Source organism: Gorilla gorilla, chromosome 4 (assembly GCF_029281585.2).
Source record: "Gorilla gorilla gorilla isolate KB3781 chromosome 4, NHGRI_mGorGor1-v2.1_pri, whole genome shotgun sequence".
In the NCBI taxonomy this organism is placed as follows: Eukaryota; Metazoa; Chordata; class Mammalia; order Primates; family Hominidae; genus Gorilla; species Gorilla gorilla.
In genome coordinates, this window is record NC_073228.2 from 83,139,891 (window position 1) to 83,161,767 (window position 21,877).

The 21,877-nt window shown below is 51.5% G+C and overlaps 3 protein-coding genes across 13 annotated transcripts in view; 1 reads left to right on the forward strand and 2 right to left on the reverse strand.

Annotated features, from left to right (window-relative positions):
• TOP3A (DNA topoisomerase III alpha) overlaps nt 1-4,854 on the reverse strand; it is a 43,421-nt gene extending 38,567 nt beyond the window's left edge. For 3 of the 6 annotated variants that reach the window (XR_008679543.2, XM_055386066.2, XM_063706632.1), the window contains exon 1: nt 4,241-4,700. Coding sequence is in view for 3 of the 6 variants with exons in the window: in XM_055386066.2 (XP_055242041.1) it covers nt 4,241-4,420 (180 nt within the window). In the remaining 3 variants the exon portion in view is untranslated. Of the gene's footprint in view, nt 1-4,240 lie in introns of all 6 variants that reach the window. The other 3 variants (XR_002006161.4, XM_019028215.4, XM_019028218.4) reach the window with 3 other exon arrangements.
• Nucleotides 4,845-17,693, forward strand: SMCR8 (SMCR8-C9orf72 complex subunit). The gene is made up of 2 exons (XM_019027741.4): nt 4,845-7,788; nt 12,254-17,693. Exons 1-2 carry the CDS (start codon nt 5,429-5,431, stop codon nt 12,705-12,707), a joined length of 2,814 nt encoding a protein of 937 aa, XP_018883286.3. The 5' UTR covers nt 4,845-5,428; the 3' UTR covers nt 12,708-17,693.
• The window catches only part of SHMT1 (serine hydroxymethyltransferase 1), a 35,391-nt gene continuing 31,023 nt past the window's right edge, over nt 17,510-21,877 (reverse strand). For all 6 annotated transcript variants that reach the window (XM_055386071.2, XM_031010777.3, XM_055386067.2 and 3 more), the window contains 3 exons: nt 20,207-20,323; nt 18,921-19,031; nt 17,510-18,560 (listed from right to left, as the gene is read on the reverse strand). In XM_055386071.2, coding sequence (XP_055242046.1) covers nt 18,391-18,560; nt 18,921-19,031; nt 20,207-20,323 — 398 coding nt within the window. In that variant the 3' untranslated portion in view covers nt 17,510-18,390. The remainder of the gene's footprint in view (nt 18,561-18,920; nt 19,032-20,206; nt 20,324-21,877) is intronic.

Consider the following 21,877-nt stretch of genomic DNA (forward strand, 5'->3'; position numbering starts at 1 on the left):
CAATGAGCCGAGATCGCATCACTGCACTCCAGCCTGAGCGACAGTGAGAGAGACTCCTTCTCAAAAACCAAAAAAAAGGAATGAAGAACTGATATTAATACAATGTACAACATGGATGGACTTCAAGAAGATTATGTTAAGTGAAAGAAACCTGACACAAAAGAGCATGTAAGATATGGGTCCACTTATAGGAAATGCCCAGAACAGGCAAATCCATGGGGAAAGAAGGCAGATTCGTGGTTGTGAGGGGCTGAGGAGAGGGTAAGGGGAGTGACTGCTTAATGGATATGAGGCTTCCTCTTGGGGTGAAAAAAAACCTTCTGGAACTAGATAATGATGATGGTGGCACATTTAGTGGACAAAATTCCACTGAACTATATACTTCAAAATGATTAAAATGGTCAATTTTCTGTGCATTTTACCACTCAACCTACATGGCTCTCTAAGACTCTTATGATCTGCACTCAACTGCTGCTCTTGCTTAACTCATCGGTGTCTCTTCCCACCACACCACACCCCTAACTTCTCACTGTTTCTGAATATGCCAAGCTGTTTCAAGCCACTAAGTTGTTCTTTACAGTTTCTACTGCCTGGTAAAACTTTCAGGCTCAGCTCAAACATGCATTCAACAAGTATGAATTTTTTTTTTTTTTTTTTTTTTTTGAGACAGAGTCTCACTTCGTTGCCCAGGCTGGAGTGCAGTGGCACAATCTCGGCTCACTGCAAGCTCCGCCTCCCGGGTTCATGCCATTCTCCTGCCTCAGCCTCCCGAGTAGCTGGGACTACAGGCGTCTGCCAGCATGCCCAGCTAATTTTTTGTATTTTTAGTAGAGACAGGGTTTCACCGTGTTAGCCAGGATGGTCTCAATCTCTTGACCTCGTGATCCGCCCACCTCGACCTCCCAGAGTGCTAGGATTACAGGTATGAGCCACCGCGCCTGGCCTAATTTTTTTTTTTGAGATGGAGTCTCACTCTGTCGCCCAGGTAATGCAATGGCGCAATCTAGGCTCACTGCAAGCTCCACTTCCCGAGTTCAAGCGATTCTCCTGCCTCAGCCTCGTGAGTAGCTGGGATTATGGGACCCCGCCACCACACCTGGCTAATTTTTGTATTTTTAGTAGGGATGGGGTTTTGCCATGTTGGCCAGGCTGGTCTTGAACTCATGACCTCAGGTGGTCTGCCCACTTGAGCCTCCCCAGCTGCTGGGATTACAGGCATGAGCCGCTGCGTTCAGCCCAACTATTAATATTTATTGAAAGTTTCCTGCATTCCAGACACCATATTAGGCGTTAGGACATAGCAATTAACAAAATATAATCACTGTCCTTTGGAGTTTAGAGTCCAAGGAGAGGCAGTGACAAAAATCAAATAAATGATCGCACATCCCATTATTTAACTGTAACTAGTAGATGCCTTTCAAGTAGAATAGAGTGCTACGACAGCATGTCAGTAAGGGTCTCTGACCTAGTGTGGGGGAACAGGTGGTGAGGGAAGGATTCCTTGAAGATGAGACATTTCAGCAGCCTCTCTCCTCTAGCCGCCCCAGATGCCAAAAGGAAAGATGGCCAAGGGGAAGAAAGTGGCCCTGGCCCCTGTTGTCATGGAGCAGCAGTAGGCCAAAAAGGTGGTAAATCCCATTTGAGAAAAGCCCTAATAATTTTGGCATTGGATATCTAGCCTAAGGGCCTCACCCACTTTGTCAAATAGTCCCGCTATAACTGGCTGCTGCGGCAGAGCCGCTGTACTCTATAAGTGGCTGATGTGCCACCTGGGATTGACCAGTTCACCCAGGCCTCAGACTACCAAACTTAAGCTACTCAATTGCTTAAGCTGGCCCACAGTACAGACAAGAGACAGAGCAAGGCATGAGATCGAAACCGTTGGCCCAGGCTGAGAAGAAAGCTTCCAGCAAAGGGGATGTCGCTACTAAGAGACCACCTACACTTCGAGCAGGGGTTGACACCGTCACCAACTTGGTAGAGAGCATGAAGGGTCAGCTGGTGGTGGATCCCATTGAGCTGGTTGTCTTCCTGCCTGTGCTGTGTCCTAAGATGGGGATTCTCTACTGCACTGTCAAGACTGGGGTGTCAAATTCCACAGGAAGACCTGCACCACTGTCACCTTCACAAAGGTTAACTTTCTGGTAGACAAAGGAGCTCTGGCTAAGCTGGTGGGACAAATTACAACGACATATGAGATCTGCTGTCACTGGGGAGGCAATGCCCTGGGTCCAAAATCTGTAGCTTGCATTACCAACCTAGAAAAGGCAAAGGCTAAAGAATTTGCCACTAAACTGGGTTAAGTACACACTGTTGTGTTTTCTGTACATAAAAATAAAAATTCTCTTTCCAAGAAAAGTCTTTCCTTTTGGCTGGAACTGCCATCTTGGAGTAATTTGCCAAAATGACGAACACAAAGGAAAAGAGGATGAGGCATCTGATGTATGTTCTCCTGGCCTTATAGAAAACATGGAGTTCGAGCTGGGCACGGTGGCTCACGCCTGTAACCCTAACACTTTGGGAGGCTAAGGCGGGTGGCTCGCCTGAAGTCAGGAGTTCAAGACCATCCTGGCCAACACAGTGAAACTACTAAAAATACAAAAAATTAGCTGGGCATGGTGACAGGCACCTGTAATCCCAGCTACTAGGGAGGCTGAGGCAGGAGAATCGCTTGAACCCGGGAGGCGGAGGTTGCAGTGAGCTGAGATCACACCATTGCACTCCAGCCTGGACAACAAGAGCAAAGCTCCATCTCAAAACAAACAAACAAAACAAAACAAAAATATGGAGTTTCTCTGGCCACAGACACCAGAATCTACAATGAAGGTGATATTGAGGACTTCGTGAGAATGCATACTGTTCAAAAGGGAATGACCCACAAATGTTATATGGCAGAACTGGAAAAGTCTATGTTACCCAGCATGCTGTTGGCACTGCTGCGAACAAGGGCTAGATTCTTGCCCAAAGAATTAATGTTTCTATTGAGCATATTAAGCACTCTAAGAACCAAGATCTTTCCTGAAATGTGTGAAGGAAAATGATCAAAAATAAGCAAGTCAAAGAGAAAGGGTTCAACTGAAGTGCCAGCCTGTTCCATTGAGGGAAGTACACTTTGTGAGAACCAATGGAAAAGAGCCTGAGCCACTGGAACCTATTCCCTATGGATTCATGGTATGATAGGGTAAAAATAGATAAATACAAGACCTCTGGATTGCTTAAAAAAAAAAAAAGGGGAGAGAGAGAGAGAATGAATTCAGCAGAGCCTTGAAGGATAAGAAGTTAGGCGTAGGAGAACCATTTTTCAATGTCTACTTCATTGTCTAGAAGTAGACAAACCTTGGGGCTGGTCACCAGGACTTCTAGCACTGGAAACAGGTAAAGCTGTCAGCCAGCATTCACACAACCCTGGCTCCACTCCCACTATCCTTGATCTGGAAACAGGTCTTAGGACCCTGGGAACTAAAGAAAAATGAGCAGGGAACTTCTACCCATGCTCTTAGAAAAGTTCTCCAGAAAACCATTTCAGGATCTACTTTTGTTATCTGAGATATTTTCCTGGACAGCTCTTTATGTCTCCCGTGGCACCTCCTTTATGAAACTTTTTCTTATCCTCCCTTGCGTTTGTGCCTCCCGTGTGTGTAGAACACATTCTTACCACTTACCTCTCTCAGAATCAGTTCATTCGGGTAGGAACAGGGCTGACTTCAAATCTAATCCCCAAACCTTACCGTGTTGCTGTAAGTGTGCACTGTGAGGCTGGAAAGTCACAAGGGCTGTAGAATGCAGTGGCTGTGGCACAGGATGGGGAGGGCTAGGTTGGCTGGGGAACGATCGGGCAGGGCTTGAATGCCAAGTTAAGGGAATCTGGTCAGTAGTTCCCAGATGAATTTCTGAATTTCGAGGGAAAAACAGTAAAATACACACTTCCCCAGCCTCACACAAGACCCGAAGGGCAGCCAGTGCCCGAGGCGATTCCGAGAATCAGACAAATTTGGGAACCTGCTAAGGGCAAGCAAAACAAAAGGTTTCCACGCAAATGAGTGAGATGTATCAACTACGTTTTAAAATGCACTCCAGTCCGAGAGCAGACAGGAGGCCACTGCAATAATCCAGACGAGGGGCAGTGAGGCCTGAGAAATGGGAGATAATCGCCTTCATCTCGATTCTTGGCGCCCACCACGCTGTCCCGCTCGGTGGGCCTCCCTTAAGGCACGCAGCTGATCGGAACGCGCTTTCTTACCCGCCTCATGCGACCGTTTGACAGCAGGTCGGCGATCCCCTTGGCCGCGTCGTTTTTTTCGGCCACACAGAGGACTTTCCGCACGCCTCGGAGAGCCACCTCCATGGCGGCGCGGGAAAAGGCACGGTCTTCGGGCCGTCGCAGCCACCGGAGCGCGTAGCGGGCGACAGGAAAGATCATCCTCAGGCCTCGCGCCCGGAGCCGCTCCCCGGCTGCCGGCGCATCCTGGGGAAGCCAAAGGCGAGGCTCAACTGGCGCCCACCGAAAGGGAACCAGAGCCTCGCTTCGGTCACGTCCCCACCAGCCTGCTGGCCTTTGGAGCTTCAGTCACTGAGCCTTTCCCGTGCCGCAACCGCCGCCTCAGCACCGAATCCAGTATCTTGGCGTGGAACTTCCGCCCGCCTTCTCCAGCTACTTCCGCCAGGCGCGCGCCCCACAGCGACCTGGAACTACAACTCCCAGACTGTCCCGCGCCCCTCGTCCAAGCACGTTCCCCCCTGCCACCTCCCCGCCGCCCCCGTCTCACTCCGCCCCACTTTCCCCTCCTTCCCGGCAGTGGTTGGTTAATCGGACTCCTTGCGGGGAGCCGCCAGACACTCCCATCCAACGCCTCTTTCTCATGACTTTTTAATCTCCTGCTCGGAAGTCTACGAGGACGCTTCCGGGTCACGCGGCGCCGACACCAGGAGTCATGTGATGTCAAGATGGCGGCGCCGCGGTAGCAGGATCCGGGTTGTGGCGTCCTAGGAGCCGCGACGGTTTCTGCCCTCGGGCAGTGAGGGGCCGCAGCGCTTGGCTGACCCCTGCGGCGTCCCGTAGCCTCGCGTTAAGCCTGGTTCAGAGCGGGGGCTTTTGCTGTAGCAGTGGGTTCCGGAGAGTGCAGGTGATCTCGCTGCAGGTTTCTTGTGCTGGCCGCGCTCGCCGGACCAAGAAGAGAAGGGCAGTTGGGCCTGCGGCCTTGGCGTTCATGAGGCCTCAGAGAGCTCCGGAGGAGCTACAACTCTGAGGGGGCTGCTAGAGTTCTTCTCCTCGGGTGTGTGAGAAGCAGCCTAGGACCCCGGGTTCGGGGAGTCGCAAAGAAGGCCGTAAGGGCTTCACTTCCTTCTCCGGAGGCCTGCCTTCTGCGCGTCGATTAACACCGCATTCTTTCCCACTTCCTCTCAATGTTTTCTTCATATATCTGGAAATATGATCAGCGCCCCTGACGTAGTGGCCTTCACCAAAGAGGAAGAGTATGAAGAAGAGCCTTACAATGAGCCGGCCCTGCCTGAGGAGTACTCGGTGCCGCTCTTCCCCTTCGCCAGCCAGGGTGCTAACCCCTGGTCAAAACTGTCCGGGGCCAAGTTTTCGAGGGACTTCATTCTTATTTCCGAGTTCTCTGAGCAGGTGGGACCCCAACCCTTACTGACCATCCCCAATGACACCAAAGTTTTTGGCACTTTTGATCTCAATTACTTCTCCCTGCGTATCATGTCTGTGGATTACCAGGCTTCCTTCGTGGGCCATCCTCCTGGATCTGCCTACCCCAAGCTGAACTTCGTGGAGGACTCCAAGGTGGTGCTGGGAGATTCTAAGGAGGGCGCCTTTGCATACGTGCACCATCTTACCCTATACGACCTGGAGGCCCGTGGCTTCGTGAGGCCGTTTTGCATGGCTTATATCTCTGCAGACCAGCATAAAATCATGCAGCAGTTCCAGGAGCTTTCAGCCGAATTTTCCAGAGCTTCTGAGTGCTTGAAGACTGGCAACAGGAAGGCATTTGCCGGGGAACTTGAAAAAAAGCTGAAAGACTTGGATTACACCAGGACAGTGCTACACACAGAAACGGAGATCCAGAAGAAAGCCAATGACAAAGGCTTTTACTCATCTCAGGCAATTGAGAAAGCCAATGAACTGGCCAGTGTGGAGAAGTCCATCATTGAACATCAAGACCTGCTGAAGCAGATCCGCTCATACCCTCATCGGAAGTTGAAGGGGCATGATTTGTGTCCTGGTGAGATGGAGCACATCCAGGATCAGGCCAGCCAGGCATCCACTACCTCTAACCCTGATGAGTCTGCTGACACAGACCTTTACACCTGCAGACCAGCCTACACCCCAAAACTTATCAAAGCAAAGTCCACCAAGTGTTTTGACAAGAAGTTGAAGACCTTGGAGGAGCTCTGTGACACTGAATATTTCACCCAGACCCTGGCTCAGCTCAGCCACATTGAACACATGTTCAGAGGAGACCTGTGTTACCTCCTGACCAGTCAGATTGATAGAGCACTTCTAAAACAACAGCATATAACAAACTTTCTCTTTGAAGACTTTGTGGAGGTCGATGACAGGATGGTGGAGAAACAAGAAAGCATATCCTCTAAGCCCAGTCAAGACAGGCCGCCTTCCAGTTCTCTAGAAGAATGCCCAATTCCTAAAGTGTTAATTAGTGTTGGTTCTTACAAGTCCAGTGTGGAGTCTGTGTTGATCAAGATGGAGCAGGAACTGGGAGATGAGGAGTACAAGGAAGTGGAAGTGACTGAGTTGAGCAGTTTCGACCCCCAGGAAAACTTGGACTACCTGGATATGGATATGAAAGGGAGTATCAGCAGTGGTGAAAGTATTGAAGTTTTGGGCACGGAGAAATCCACTTCCGTGCTTACTAAATCTGACAGCCAGGCAAGCCTCACAGTACCATTGAGCCCCCTGGTGGTCCGGAGCAAAGCAGTCAGCCACAGGACCATCAGCGAGGACAGTATTGAAGTCCTCAGTACCTGCCCCTCTGAGGCCCTTATCCCTGATGACTTTAAGGCCAGCTACCCAAGTGCCATTAATGAAGAAGAATCATATCCAGATAGCAATGAAGGAGCCATCCACTTCCAGGCAAGCATCATTCCTCCAGAACTGGGTGAGACAGAGGAAGGCAGCATAGAAAACACCCCATCACAAATAGACTCCTCCTGCTGTATTGTGAAGGAGAGCGATGGTCAGTTGGTGCTGCCCTCCACTCCAGCCCACACACACTCTGACGAGGATGGGGTGGTGAGCAGCCCCCCGCAGCGCCACAGGCAGAAGGACCAGGGGTTCCGTGTAGACTTTTCAATGGAAAATGCCAACCCTTCTTCCCGAGACAACAGTTGTGAAGGGTTTCCCGCTTATGAGCTGGACCCGAGCCACCTGCTGGCTAGCCGGGACATCAGTAAGACCAGCCTGGACAACTACTCAGACACCACCAGCTACGTGAGCAGTGTAGCGTCCACCAGCTCGGACAGGATCCCCTCTGCTTATCCTGCTGGCCTGTCTTCCGATAGGCATAAAAAGAGGGCTGGCCAGAACGCCTTAAAATTCATCCGCCAGTACCCCTTTGCCCACCCAGCCATCTACTCCCTGCTCAGCGGGAGGACACTTGTGGTCCTGGGGGAAGATGAGGCCATAGTCAGGAAACTCGTGACTGCACTGGCTATCTTTGTCCCCAGCTATGGCTGCTACGCTAAGCCCGTGAAACATTGGGCATCCTCCCCTTTGCACATTATGGATTTTCAGAAGTGGAAGCTTATTGGCTTGCAGAGGTAACTGGTTCCAGGTGGTGGGGAAGGGCCTTGGCCAGATAGGGATGAGGCATATTGGTGTGGTGGAGCCAGAATCAGGAAGCCTGGCTTCTAGACAGGGCCCAGTTCCTACCACTGTGTTACTTTTGGCAAGTCATCCCCTTCTCTGGTTTCTATTTCCTTGTCTGTCATGTGAGGGGGTTGCAGTTCCTAGGTGGTTGCCAATCCCCATCTGTCCCCGAGCTATGTCAGCATTATTAGGGAAAGTTTTTATTTTTATTTTTATTTTTTTTTTGCAGCAAAGTCTCGCTCTTGTCCCCCAGGCTGGAGTGCAATGGCGCGATCTTGGCTCACTGCAACCTCCGCCTCCCGGGTTCAAGCAATTCTCTTGCCTCACTGTCCTGAGTAGCTGGGATTACAGGCGCCTGCCACCACACCCGGCTAACTTTTCTATTTTTAGTAGAGACAGGGTTTCACCATGTTGGCCAGGCTGGTCTGGAACTCCTGACCTTAGGTGATCTGCCCGCCTCAGCCTCCCAAAGTGCTGGGATTACAGGTGTGAGCCACCGTGCCTGGCCGGAAAGTTTTTAAAATCATGGATTCCTGAGTCACAAGCCCTCGAGGTTCTGATTCGGTTGGTGTGAGGTAAGACATGGAATTTATCTGTTGCCATTGCCAGCCCGACTGCAGGGAGCATCTCTCTATAAAAGCAAAAGGCCCATCAGAAGGGACAGATGACTCCGGGGGAAAGGGTTAGGCTGCTGTCCCTGTAAGTGCTCTTTCAACCTTCAGAGCACGTGCAGATGTTGGGTGCTGGGAGCATCTGCCTCCAGCATCCTACACAGGCATGAGGTGCAGTGGGCAGGGGTGGGGAGCCCTGCACCCTGGAGGGTCCCCTGCGGGGCCAAATGGGAATGGGATGGGCTACAGCTCACCCAAAGAATTCCTGGGGGAGGTGAGCAGTAGACGCCACCTGAGGGTATGATAAGATGAAACTGTTGTGGGCTGTGGCAGTTAGCGGGAGCAGTGGGTGGTCTGGGTCAAGTCCTGTGTGCCACCACTCGCTGTCTGGATTCGGACCAACCATCTCATTCAGTCACCCAATCGTGTTGAACACCTCTGAAGGGCTCCCGGGGCCCACCTGAGAGCCATCGGAAGGGTCCACGTTTAGTGCATGTCCAAAAAAACACAGCACAGTGCAGTGCTGGGCCCTGAGAAGCACTCAGAGGGTGGAACCGGCACCGACACAGGCAGGCAGACTGGGGCCTACCTGAGGCCCAGCTTTAAAAATCACGAGCAGGAGAGATGTCTTCGGTGGTTGTGACCTTCCTATCCTCGGAGGTGTTGCGCTGCAGAGGCTCTGCACTCTGAGCACCACAGCCCAGAAGTGTGCCTCCTCACTCAGGCCCACTGCTCACATGATGGACTCTCTTTCAGGACTCTCACCTCCGAACACCAGTCTTGCTGGCCCTTGATTTTTTTCACTCTGCCTGGAAATGCTTGTAGTTGGGTCAGCCATCTGTGGGGATAAGAGATGGCTAAACAACCAAGCTGGTATCCTGTCATTTGCGGGTTTTTTTGTTTTGTGTGTTTTTTGTTGTTGTTGTTGTTGGAGACAGAGTCTTGCTCTGTTGCCCAGGCTGGAGTGCAGTGATGTGATCTCGGCCCACTGCAGCCTCTGCTTCCTAGGCTCAGGTTATTCTCGTGCCTCAGCCTCTCCAGTAGCTGGGATTATAGGCGTGCGCCATCATGCCAGGCTAATTTTTGTATCTTTAGTAGAGACAGGGTTTCACCATGTTGGCCAGGCTGGTCTCAAATGATTGGCCCACCTCAGCCTTCCGAAGTACTGGGATTATAGGCGTGAGCCCGGCCCTGCTGTCATTTTAAGTGAACACCAGGGGTCACCGTATTGCTTACTAAGCGGCAGTCACAAGCCCAGATCGAAAAGCAGAGCACAGTTCTGCCTGGAGAAAGTGCTAGCCTAGCGTGTGTCAGAGGCCCTGGGTTGAGTCCTGGCTTGACCACTTGCTAGCTAGGTGACCTTGCACAAGCTGCTGCTTTACCCAGACCTCTGTGTCCTCATTGGTGGAGAGGTGTCCTCCTGCGGCGGGCATGGTAAGTGCAATGTGAGGCTGCAGTTGGGGTGCCGTGCGCTTGGGGGCCGGAGACCTGAGGCTTGTCCCTTCCCGTGTCATCTGGCCTCCTGAGGAGGAGCTTTATGGAAACAGAAGTGGAGGAACAGTTAGAATAGCCAGCTTCTTCCAAAAGAAGTGTCACCATTGGGGCAGGTGTCAGCTGCATCAGGGGATGCTGGGCCTGGGAGCAGGTATCCCGGCAGAGATGGAGGGGCAAAAAAGTGGGAGGTGAGGCCTGGGTGCCCTGTGGCGGCAGCACCCGTGGAGCTGGATGTGCAGAGCTTGGGAGGTGTTTGACTCTGGCCGGCCCCGCTTTGGGGAGGTGAGGGTGAAGGCATTAGAGAGCTGAGAAGGTCCCGGAACACAGGGGCCATGCAGCATGGGTTGAGGAGAGCGTCTCACTGCCTTCGTGAGCTTTCTTAGCTGTCAGCCACCTGCAGGCCCCAATTCCTCCATGCCTGTGGGATGCATGTGGTCCATAGCCCAGTGCTGTCCCTATGGTCAGGATGCATGCAGTATGCATGGCCTGTCTCAGCTGTCCCATCTCTGTGACCTTGCTTTTGCCATGGTCTGCCACACCCTCCTCAGTCCCTAGAGCCCACGCTGCTTCTGAGGGCCAGCTCTGAGGCAACTCCACGAATCCCCCAGGTCTTCCCAACTACAGCCTCTTCCAGGGAGAATGAGACCTTGTCTCCCTTCACTTCACTGTACTTGTGCACATTTCTTTTTTTCTCAATCAGACTGAGCTCATTCAGGACAAGAGTTCTAGGTCATTCTTCATTACAGTGTTAGCTCCCAGGTCAATGTTGGGATGTTATAGATGCTCTGTAAATGATTGTTAAATATACAAGAAGATAAAACCCAGGAAGGAAATAGTACTATGAGATTACCTTGGTCCCAAGTCACCGTCAGTCCTTCTTACACCATACCTGTCTGATGTAAACCCTAAATGTCTGGGCCCTACAGGGCAGTCCCTGCTGCTCTGGGGAAGCTGTTTCAGGAGGGTGTTTAAGGAACCGCTCCCCTCACTGAGTGAACACTGGCTTTTCCTGGCTCTGATGTGCCAGGCACTGGGGGCATGAGACCAGATCAGATGCAGTTCTGGGACCCTAGAATCTTGGAGCTGCTTGTCCAGTGGGGAGAAGCCAATGAACAAACAGCAGTCACCCCACTGGTCAGTGCTAGGCTAAAAGTAGTGATGGTGATGACAGGAGCGCCTACCGAGGGCCAGCATTGTCCTAAACACAACTCATTTTGTCTCCACAGCGACCCCATGAGGGATGTAATAGTAGTAACTGGCCTGTACAGTGGCTCATGCCTGTAATCCCAAATCTTTGGGAGGCCAAGGCAGGAGGATCACTTGAGCTCAGCAGTTCAAGACCAGCCTGGGAAACATAGCAAGCTTCCATCTCTACAAAAAATTATCTGGGTGTGGTGGCATACGCCTATAGTACCAAATACTTGGGAGGCCAAGGTGGGAGGATTCCTTGAGCCCAGGAGGTGAAGGCTGCAGTGAGTCATGATCGTGCTACTGCACTCCAGCCTGGGCAACAGAGCAAGACCCTGTCTCTAAATAAATAAAAACAGTAGGAACTGTTATCTCCATCTTATAGGTGAGGCTCAGAGAGGTTAATGAATTTGGCCAAGGTCACAGCAGGAAAGCAGGAGAGGATCAGGGAAGGCTGAATATGCTTTAAATTAAGCTAAGTACAAGAGAGAGAGGTTATTTCAGGCAGAAAGAAGAGGTTTTTTTGTTTGTTTTTTAAGACAGAGTCTCACTCTGTTGCCCAGGCTAGAGTGCAGTGGCACGATTTTGGCTCACTGCAAGCTCTGCCTCCCGGATTCACACCATTCTCCTGCCTCAGCCGCCCAAGTAGCTGGGACTACAGGCACCTGCCACCACACCCGGCTAATTTTTTGTAATTTTGGTAGAGACATGGTTTCACCGTGTTAGCCAGGATGGTCTCGATCTCCTGACCTCGCGATGCGCCCGCCTCGGCCTCCCAAAGTGCTGGGATTACAGGTGTGAGCCATTGCACCCGGCCTGAACAAAGAGGTTTGTAATTCTAAGGCCCCACTGAAAGCTTGCCATGGCTCCAAAAAAGAGTCCATTCAGCAGGAATCGGACCACAAAGGGCTTTGTGGGCCACCCAGCGTGTTTTTGACCTTGGTCATAAGAGTGGTGAGGAGCCCTTTGAAGATTACAATGATCAGATTTGTCTTCCAGGAAGAGCCAGTGCATGCTGGCTAGGTGGATGCTGGCCTGGGGACAGGAGGCCTCACCTCCCAAGCTTCTGCCTCCACTTTCCCGGCCCTTGCCCTTCCTCCTGACCTTGGCCTGTCTGTTTCAGAGTGGCCTCCCCCGCCGGTGCTGGTACACTCCACGCCCTGAGCCGCTATAGCCGCTACACGAGCATCCTGGACCTTGACAACAAAACCCTGCGCTGCCCCCTTTACAGAGGCACCCTGGTGCCCCGCCTGGCAGACCACCGCACACAGATCAAGCGGGGCAGCACCTACTACCTGCATGTCCAGAGCATGCTCACCCAGCTCTGCTCCAAGGCCTTCCTCTACACCTTCTGCCACCACCTGCACCTGCCTACCCACGACAAGGAGACAGAGGAGCTGGTAGCCAGCCGCCAGATGAGCTTCCTAAAGCTGACCCTGGGTCTGGTGAATGAGGATGTTAGGGTGGTCCAGTACCTGGCTGAGCTGCTGAAGCTGCACTACATGCAGGAATCTCCAGGGACCAGCCACCCCATGCTCAGGTTTGACTATGTCCCCAGCTTTTTGTATAAAATCTGAGGTCGGTCCCAGACACTGTGACCAAGACGTGTGACTCAGGGTATGGGGAGGGGAGGGGTTGGCATGACCAAACAGTTGCCTGAGCTGGACTGTTTAGGTTTTTGGTGTCTGGCAGCATGGTTCCCACGTGGCTTCTAGTAGTTTTCAAGTTGGACATGGGCAGAAGTGGAGCCTGGCTCCCTCTAAAGGCGTCTGGAGGGATGGTGACAGCTACATTTGGCTCCCTGGTGAAGAGTGGCCCCTGGATATGGAGGGGGCCTTGGTTTTCTGAGGACTGGCAGCCAGGGCAGAAGGGAAGCCACCAGTCCCTTGGTGGGGCAGGTTGAGGGCAGGAAGGCCAAAGCCTGATGGGAGGAGCACACTGGCTGTATTCAGCATTGCCGGACACTTGAGTGGCAAAATGAACGAGGGTGACAGCCAGGTAACTGTTGTGGTTTGGTGGAAAACAGGAGGGCAGAACACCCATCGCCTCCTTCAGACCCAGATGCAGCCCTTTATTCGCTTCCTGGAGCCCACTGTCCTAGGGGAGGCCCTGGACCAGCCAGTGGGGGTGAGAAAGGCTGCCACCCTCTGGGTTGTGGGAAACATGCGACCTTGGCCTCAGGGCCACAGAGCGTGAGCAGCACCCTGTCCCCTGTCCTCGCCACCTTTACCTGGGAGAGAAGTGCCTGTGAGCGGGCCTTGGGACTCACTCCCTATACTCTTTCACCAGGAACGAGCAGTGTTCACTAGTCCTAGTGTGAAGCGGGCACAAGTGACCAAAGCCAATGGTGAGGACCACCTTGGGGGCTGGAGAGCACAGCAGGCAGAGCAGGGCTGAGGCGCCATGAGGCCATCACCACCATGCAAGGGAGGAGCAGCCAGCAGCTCTCCTGGGTGGCCCACCGGCTCCTGCCAGCCAGAGCGCATGAGCACTGACCTTCCTCGTGGGGAAGGTCTGCAGACCCGTGTGAACATGGCAGAGGCCACACTCCAGCTCCCACCCACATAAACCTTTGCAACCACTTCACTACCTCTCACTGGGTCTCGTGGGCTTGGGACAGCACGGTTCTGTTTAGTCAGCTGGTGCAGGTGGTTGGCCCAGCCGATGAGAACTCAAATAGCACGGATTTCCTGAATGAGCTACCACGTGGCGCTCTTCAGGTTCTGCCTCTGGGAGGCTGTGTGCACCTCAGTCACCACAGCTCACGGCCGTCCCCAGTTGAGTCCCCCTTCTGAGGACAAGTTTGAAACTGGGAAGGAGACACCCCCTGGTTCTGCCAGCACCTATCCCACTGATAGTGATCCCCTGGCCTCCCCGAGCCTCCTTAGGCAATGGCCACTGGTTTGTAGACAGAGGGTTTCTTGCAGCCTTGAAAATTTTATTCCCTAAGTGGGGACAGCTCTGGTATTACTGCTTCTTTAATTTGTTCCACAAAAATTGTGCTGAAATGGACCTGAATCAGCCCTGGGTGTGCTTCTGTTGGCGCCTGCTGCTGAGGCCCGGCCTGCCCATCGGCCTGTAGTACGCCATCGAGGTCATCATGGAGCCAGCCAGCTTCTCTTCTCATCAAGGAGGCAGAGACCCCTGGTGGAAGCCAAGAGTGACTGAAGAGGGCTTGCATCACGTCACTCCAGTGGTTCCCTCCTTGTCCAAGTCCTCGTTTTAAGGGCATGGCCCGTTGGCTCCAGCCGTTGGCTTCTGTTCAGGGTCCTTGCTCCCATCAGAGGTGTTTGATTTTGCTCCTGGGGCTGCGATGGAGAACCTTTTGTGGCAGATGGTGCTGCCTACATCTCATTGGTTCTCTGTACCTGTGCCCGTTGCGCATGTTCACAGACAGGAGAGTCGCCAGCAATACCTTGGCAGCCTTTAAATGTGAAACGTCTTACTTGCGCTGGAGGCAGAGGCTGTGCAGGGAGCCTGCTTCTAATTGTGGGCTCCCTTATCTGTTACGGTTCCGTCCCCTCCTGTTCTAGAAGCTGATTCGTTTTCTCACTGGCTGGTTAATTGCTGTCTACTTAGGCCTCCGAGGCCATAACTGTGCAACATTTTATCTGAGAAGGAAGGAAGGTCAGAAAGTGATCACTGGCACCACCACTGTGGCATTCCTGTCACACCAACACAGAAATTCACAGCTCATACTGTTCTCACCTGGGAAACTTGGGAAGGGCTGATGAGTTTGGGGCAGATCCTGAATTGCAGCCACACTTGGCCTTCTAGAAGCTGAAGCTGTGCACGCAAGTGGTCCTAAGTAGAAGTCCACTTGAGGTATTTGCTGGCACACACCCTCAAGGGTGGTTCAGAAGGTCCTGAAACCTAAGGCAAAAGGCTGCTGGGGCATGAACAGAACAGACTGTCTCAGGGGCAGCCATGTAAGTGGCAAGCAGGGCTGGTGTCCCTCAAGGTGGTTCTTCATTAAGTAAAGATGGCTTTGTGACTAGTGTTTAGCTCCCAGATTTATATTTGGGTTAAAAACTAACTTTTCAATGTGGCAGTTTCAAAGGATTACTTGATGCAAAGTATGTTTCCTTTCAAAGGGATCTTGACGTGGTACCAGGACTGAGTCATGATTTGGGCAGAGGCAGTTAACACTGGGAAGCCCTGCCCCTCCCTATGCCCCCTTCACTCTGGGGAACTGAAACCTACTCTGAGTCTCACATCTCTAAACCTCAGTGGTGAGACCTATGCAGTGGGACTAATCTCATCAAGAATTTTCAGTTGAGGCCGGGCGCAGTGGCTCACGCCTGTAATCCCAACACTTTGGGAGGCCGAGGTGGGCGGATCACCTGAGGTCAGGAGTTCGAGACCAGCCTGGCCAACATGGTGAAACCCCATCTCTACTAAAAATACAAAGAAAGTTAGCCAGGTCTGGTGGTGCGTGCCTGTAATCCCACTTACTCGGGAGGCTGAGGCAGGAGAATCACTTGAACCCAGGAGGCAGAGGTTGCAGTGAGCCGAGATCGCGCCACTGCACTCCACCCTGGGCAACAAGAGCGAAAACTCTTGTCTCAAAAAAAAAAAAAAAATTTCATTTGAGGTATTCTTCCAGTAGAAGGTTAGTAAGTTTTTAATGAAACCATTAAAAATAACACTTCCCAGAAAATAGATGACATCAGTGCCCCTTGCTACTTTCTCAGTCCTCACTATTGCTTTGAGGGCCCAGGTACTGAAACTGGTTGTCTTGAGTTTTGTGTCAGCTTTTCCTCCAGTCCATTATCCCCCTCCCTTGCTTCTGAAGCAGTCTAGGTTAAACTAGCCAGGCAGGTAGTTGTGGACTGGTGATTTCCAAAAGCCCCACTTTAGAGATCAGGCCACAGCTTTTTATATCGCACAGGACACATAGCCTGAGCTGCTGCCTCACGCCTGTTTCCCCAGGAACCTCACTCCTTTGGTAGAACCTTGGGATTTTAGAAATTGTGGCTTTTCCATAACTCATTTACTCCAACAGTTGAAGTTACACACATTGCTCCCGAATTTGGAAATAGACCACAGTACCTTACCTTTCATTCCCCATCTGGCCTTTACCTTCTTTGCTTCAGTGGTTGAAAACAGTTGCCATATTCAAAATATAGTAGATTTCAACCTCACACAAATGACAAGTCCCATTTCACAATCCTAGGAAGGCCCACCAATTTCATTTCACGCGCCAGGGCGGCTGCAGTTGGAGGCCGAGGGCAGCCCTCTGCTCACTGAATGTCTTGCATGTGCTGACTGCTGCCCGCAGTACTGAACATGCCCCACCGCCCAGGCCCAGCACTGCTTGTTGGGTCAGCATCTAGTGCTGCTGTCACATCTTTGTCTGCACAGCCAGTAGGATTGCCTCAGCCAGGGGGTTTATCAGAAGGTGTGCAAGGCCTTTGGGGGAACTGAGCCCCTATAGTGGGCAGTCTCCTTTACCTTCCCACCTCCCTGAAAAGCACAGAAGACAGTGCCTTGGTTTGTGTTTTGAAGCAAACCAGTCAGCTTTCTGGCTTTGCCCCAATACTGTGATGGAACATAATAAAACTGGAGATACGGTTTTTAACACTGCAAAAAGGAAGAAGCATCAAGTTTCTACTTCTGGCTGGAAAGCAAAACCAATATCTCAGCTGACAAGGCTGGGCAAACTAACTTTTCCTGAGCCCATTTTCCTTTGAGCCCTGACCTAGCCTGGCCTTAACTCATTAAGGTTTGGTTAAAGCAGTGGAAAGGAGAGGAGGCAGGGGTGGATGGGGGTGTGGGGAGGGGATGAGCACTCTGCAGCCGATTAATCTGTTGGTAGGGGCCCAGCTTCTTGGGAGTGCTTATTCAGCCCAAGAGTGGAGGCTGTATACAGCGAGCCCTGGAGATGGCAGCTTGTCTCCAGCTGGGAAGGGGTCAGGCCCCTGAATTGAAGACCACTTTGGTAGCAGAATTGTAGGGACTGGTGAGTCAACTCACAGATTCTGCAGCAGCTGCTCCACCCACAATAAAGCAAACGCCAACAGGCTAGACCCCAGATTGCAGGGGCTGCCACCTACAAGGTGGGACCACAGGCTGCCTCACTGGGATTGTCTGCCACTAAATAGCTGGAGTCACAGATTGAGATAAATGCCACCTTCAAGGTTGCAGTGAAAAGCATAATCCTATGTGATGAATTTATATGTGTTATTTTTTAAAAAGCTATTTTATTACTGCATGTTCCCGTCCCGTCTTGTGAATGTGAGTCCCCGCCACCACGTGAGCTGCAGTCGTTGCAGCGGCTGGTGCAGGAGTGCGGCTGGCGCGTGTGTGATAGCATCTCGTAGGTGTTGCTGCACAAGAGTTAACCAGAGTCAATGCCAAACACATAGTATGAGAAGTGTACTTTTTAAGAAATTAATTTATTTGAGTTCAAATATTTTTGAAATATAAAAATTGGTTGTATTTTTTAAAGCTATAATTCTTGTAGACATTCTGTGGTTAAAAATTTGATTGTGCTTATTAAAAATGGTCATCTATGTTTTGCACTTCAGCTACGTGAAAATAAAATTTCTTTGGGAAGGTGACATTTGGCTTCCTGATTACGGGAGGGAGTTGGTTATCTCAGGTGGAGCAGGAAAGCCTGGTTGATTCTTACACCAGGATGGGACTGGACCTTCCCAGGATGGAGGGAGGAGGCCATTTCTACACCATACTTTGAGCTACTGACAGCAAAACCCTCCCACCATACTGGGTGCATCTTGTTTACTCTTGACTAACATACACTTCTGATTTACAGCAGAAGCTTCAGAAGCTAATTCAGTTCTCCTTTGGCATGCCACTGCATAACAAGATAGTGAGGGGGCAGTGTGTACAAGCTGTGGACATGGGCATTTCCTCTCTGTTGCAGCAAGGCGGAGGAAAGCCCAGGGAGAGTAAAACGCTAGAATCTTTCTAACAAACAGCTTTACCCTACACCACCGTCTAAATGATTATGGCCAAGTGGCGACATAGTATTTTATTTTCCTAGAATTATGTCCAGCTGTGAGAAAGCCAGGTTCAAATTTAAATCCTTTAATAACCTGTCCCAGAATTACTAACAATGAGACTTAAACAAATTTTGATTTGTGAAGAAAACATGAAAAAAGTCCAAAAGAAACCCCCTCAAAGGGCCCGAGTGTCAACAGTTCCCCTTTGGAGCAGCTCATCCATCTCTCAAGTGGGGGTCCTCCGGCAGGCAGCTTCCTCTGTGGCGCCAGGTGGGTCCAGAGTGGGCCCGCTCCTTTAGAAGTCAGGCAGGCCAGGCAGAGGGAAGAGAGAGGCGAAGCTCTCAACCTCCTCCCGGAGAGCCTGCACGGCCGCCTGGTACTTATCCCCTGCCAGTCTCTCCTTGAACTCCTTCAGGGTGGCTCTGACACCAGTGTCGCTCTGGATCTGCAGGGTCAGCTCTATCCCTGTGCCACAAGACACAAATGAGTCACCCCACACTACACACCAAAGGGGGTACAATGGCTGGGGGCCGAGGCACAAATGTCAGAATGTCCCCCAGCTGGGGAGTGTGGCAGGGCACAAGGTCTCCATGCTTACCTCAATTACTCTGAGATGCACCCACCCTTGGACAGATGTCCTGGGCAGCCCAAATTTATAACCCTCTCAGACAAGGTGATTTACATAAGTGTTTTTTGCTGTCTCCCACCCCAACACTCAGCCTTGGTGCAGAATTGTCTTTCAGTGGCAGGGTCTCAGCTACTCATCACAGTCAGAAACTAAATACACACAATAAGATGTGGCAGCTTCCAAACTTTTATCCTTACCTCTGTGAATAAAGTGGGCTACTTTTTGGAAGTCTTTTTCCAAAAGTCCACGGGACGTCAGTGCTGGGGTCCCCAGCCGCAGTCCACTGGGCCGCAGAGCGCTTCTGTCACCTACAAGATAAACGGTGCTCTGTCCCTAAGTCACATTGTCACCACTGTGATGGTGGTGCATTTAAAAAGGGACATGTGGGCAAAAGAGAACTGGCCTGAGGATACTGGCTGTCCCTAGCAAGGAGTACAACTGATTCAGAAACTAAAGTAGAACCCAAGGCACAAGGAGGCACAACCACGTTTTGGCCACTCTGACTTAATTACTAGTACACAAAGTGGTCTGATGTGCCCATTGCTCCTAAAAATGAGGGTAACATCTGTCTGGGTCTGAGATGCGTCATTAATATTTTGTTAACAACCCACAGAGAAATGCAGCCTCTGGATTCCGGAGGCCCTGACCTCCCTTATCTGATGAATGTACCACCTCCAACAGCTCTACATCAGTCTTTTTGCTCCCTGGCAGGGTCAGGGCCAAGTACAAAGGCACAGCCAAGAGACAGCCAAGGTATGGTCCCTGCCCCCGCTCCATTTTTTTGTTTTTGTTTCTGTTTTTTTTTTGAGACGGAGTCTCACTGTCGCCTAAGCTGGAGTGCAGTGGCGCAATCTCGGCTCAATGCAGCCTCTGCCTCCTGGGTTCAAGCAATTCTTCTGCCTCAGCCTCCTGAGTAGCTGGGACTGTGGTGCGTGCCACCACAGCATTTTTAGTAGAGACCCCCAGGGGTTTCACCGCGTTAGCCTTCTCAATCTCCTGACCTCGTGATCCACCCACCTCGGCCTCCCAAAGTGCTGGGATTACAGGTGTGAACCATTTCACCTGGCCCAGTTTTTTTTTTTTAGACAGAGCCTCATTCTGTTGCTAAGGCTGGAGTGCAGTGGTACAATCTCCACTCACTGCAACCTTTGCCTCCCGGGTTCAAGTGACTCTTCTGCCTCAGCCTTCCGAGTAGCTGGGATTACGGGCATGCACCACCATGCCCAGCTAATTCTTCTATTTTTAGTAGAGACAGGATTTCACCATTTTGGCCAGGCTGGTCTCGAATTCCTGACCTCAAGTGATCCGCCTGCCTCGGCCTCCCAAAGTGCTGGGATTACAGGCGTGAGCCACCGTGCCCAGCCCCCACTACAGTTTTTATCTGAGGTCTATCCCCAGAGCCAATATATTCATCAGCTACAACTTTGGCCAGAAGAAATGCAGATGGGAGAGGAGTGAAGGAGAAGGCAAGGATGATTCTCACCTGGACAGGTGTTCTTGTTGCAGGCAATAGAACAGGCTTCTAGCACCTTCTCAGCCCTTCCACCATCTGTGCCTTTGGAACGGAGATCCACAAGGATCAAATGGTTGTCAGAACCACCTGGAAACAAAGTTGGACATGTAGAAATGCAGGCGAATTCTATGCCGTGAAGGAATCTCTGAGAAACGAAGGCGAGGACGAAGGCAGTCAAAGCAGATGAGGTCAGGAAGGTGAGCACCCCCACCACATGGCCTGGGATTCTAATCCCCACGAGAGATGCCCGTGCCTAAGAATGTGAAAGGAAGGACAGAGCACTTTTGAAAGGGGTAACTGATCATACAGCAGAGGGCCTGACACTCCCATGGGGAAGGGACAGCTTCCTCAGGCTGCTCCTGGCTTGTTTTCTCTGACAAGTTGCTTGGGCAATTCCCTAACATTGATGGTAAAGGCTCCCCCGAAGGCAGCATGAATATTGGGCAGCAGTTCAATTTACTTTGGGGGGTAAGGGGCATGTTCACAGAGCACATTAGGTGCCAGACACTGTAGCCTGTGGTAGGTTTTTCCCGGATCCTGTGAGGCTGATGGTATTATCAAAGTGGTAAGGTGACAACAGCAAGGCTAACAGAGTTTTCTGGACCTGGCCCGAGGTCATAGTGGAGGATCCTTCCACTTTGAACCTTCATTAAGCTGGGGTAGTGCCTTGGGTGCTGACAGCACTGGGGCCTCTGCTTCTGAGCTGTGTTGTGGGGATCCCTTTCAAGATGCGGGTGAGCTAGGGCTCCAACTTGGCTTTGCAGCCCCCCAGCCGTGTCCACCCACTTGCTGTATGGCTTTAGGCAGGCAGCTCAATATTGTGAAACCTCAGATGCCCATTTGTAACAAAAAGACCAATAATTCACAGGGCTGTCATGAAGTTTAAGTAAGATACTGGACATAGTGCTTCTCATAGCACCAGGCACCAAAGAGGGCATTTGCAAGCATTATCTGTTTCAGCCATGTGCATCGGGTCCTCAGATGGCAGAGTGACAATGACAAAGTCACCAGGGAGAGGACAGGCCCATGCCATGAGATGCCCATGGTGACAGGGACTATGGCCTAAACCCTCACAACTCCAAGGGTGGCTCCCAGACCAGCATCACCCAAGGCCTGGTCAGAATCTGCATTGCACCAACAGCCCCAGGGGTGGTGTGCACATTGAAGTTTAAGAAACAGGGACCTAAAGCAGTGGTCCCCAACCTTTTTGGCACCAGGAACTGGTTATGTGGAAGACAGTTTTTCCACGGATGGCATCGGGGGATGGTTTTGGGATGAAACTTCCACCTCAGATCATCGGGCATTAGATTCTCATAAGGATGCAGGTATAATCAGAAGGAAAAAAAAGATAGTTTCTTGAAAGTGTCTAGGCCCAACCTAGATCCCTCACATGTGCAGTTCAAACCAGGGTTCAGCTCCTATGAGAATCTAATGCTGCCACTGATCTGACAGGAGGCGGAGCTCAGGGGGCAATGCTCTCGGCCCAGCTCACTTCCTGCTGTGCGGCCAGGTTCCTAACAGACCACAAACCAGTACTAGTCCGTGGCCCGGAGGTTGGGGACTCCTGAGCTAAAAGCACCCTGAAGTTCACAGTCTGCACGAGGACTTCTTGAGCTTTATGATTTGAAGACATGGAGGATG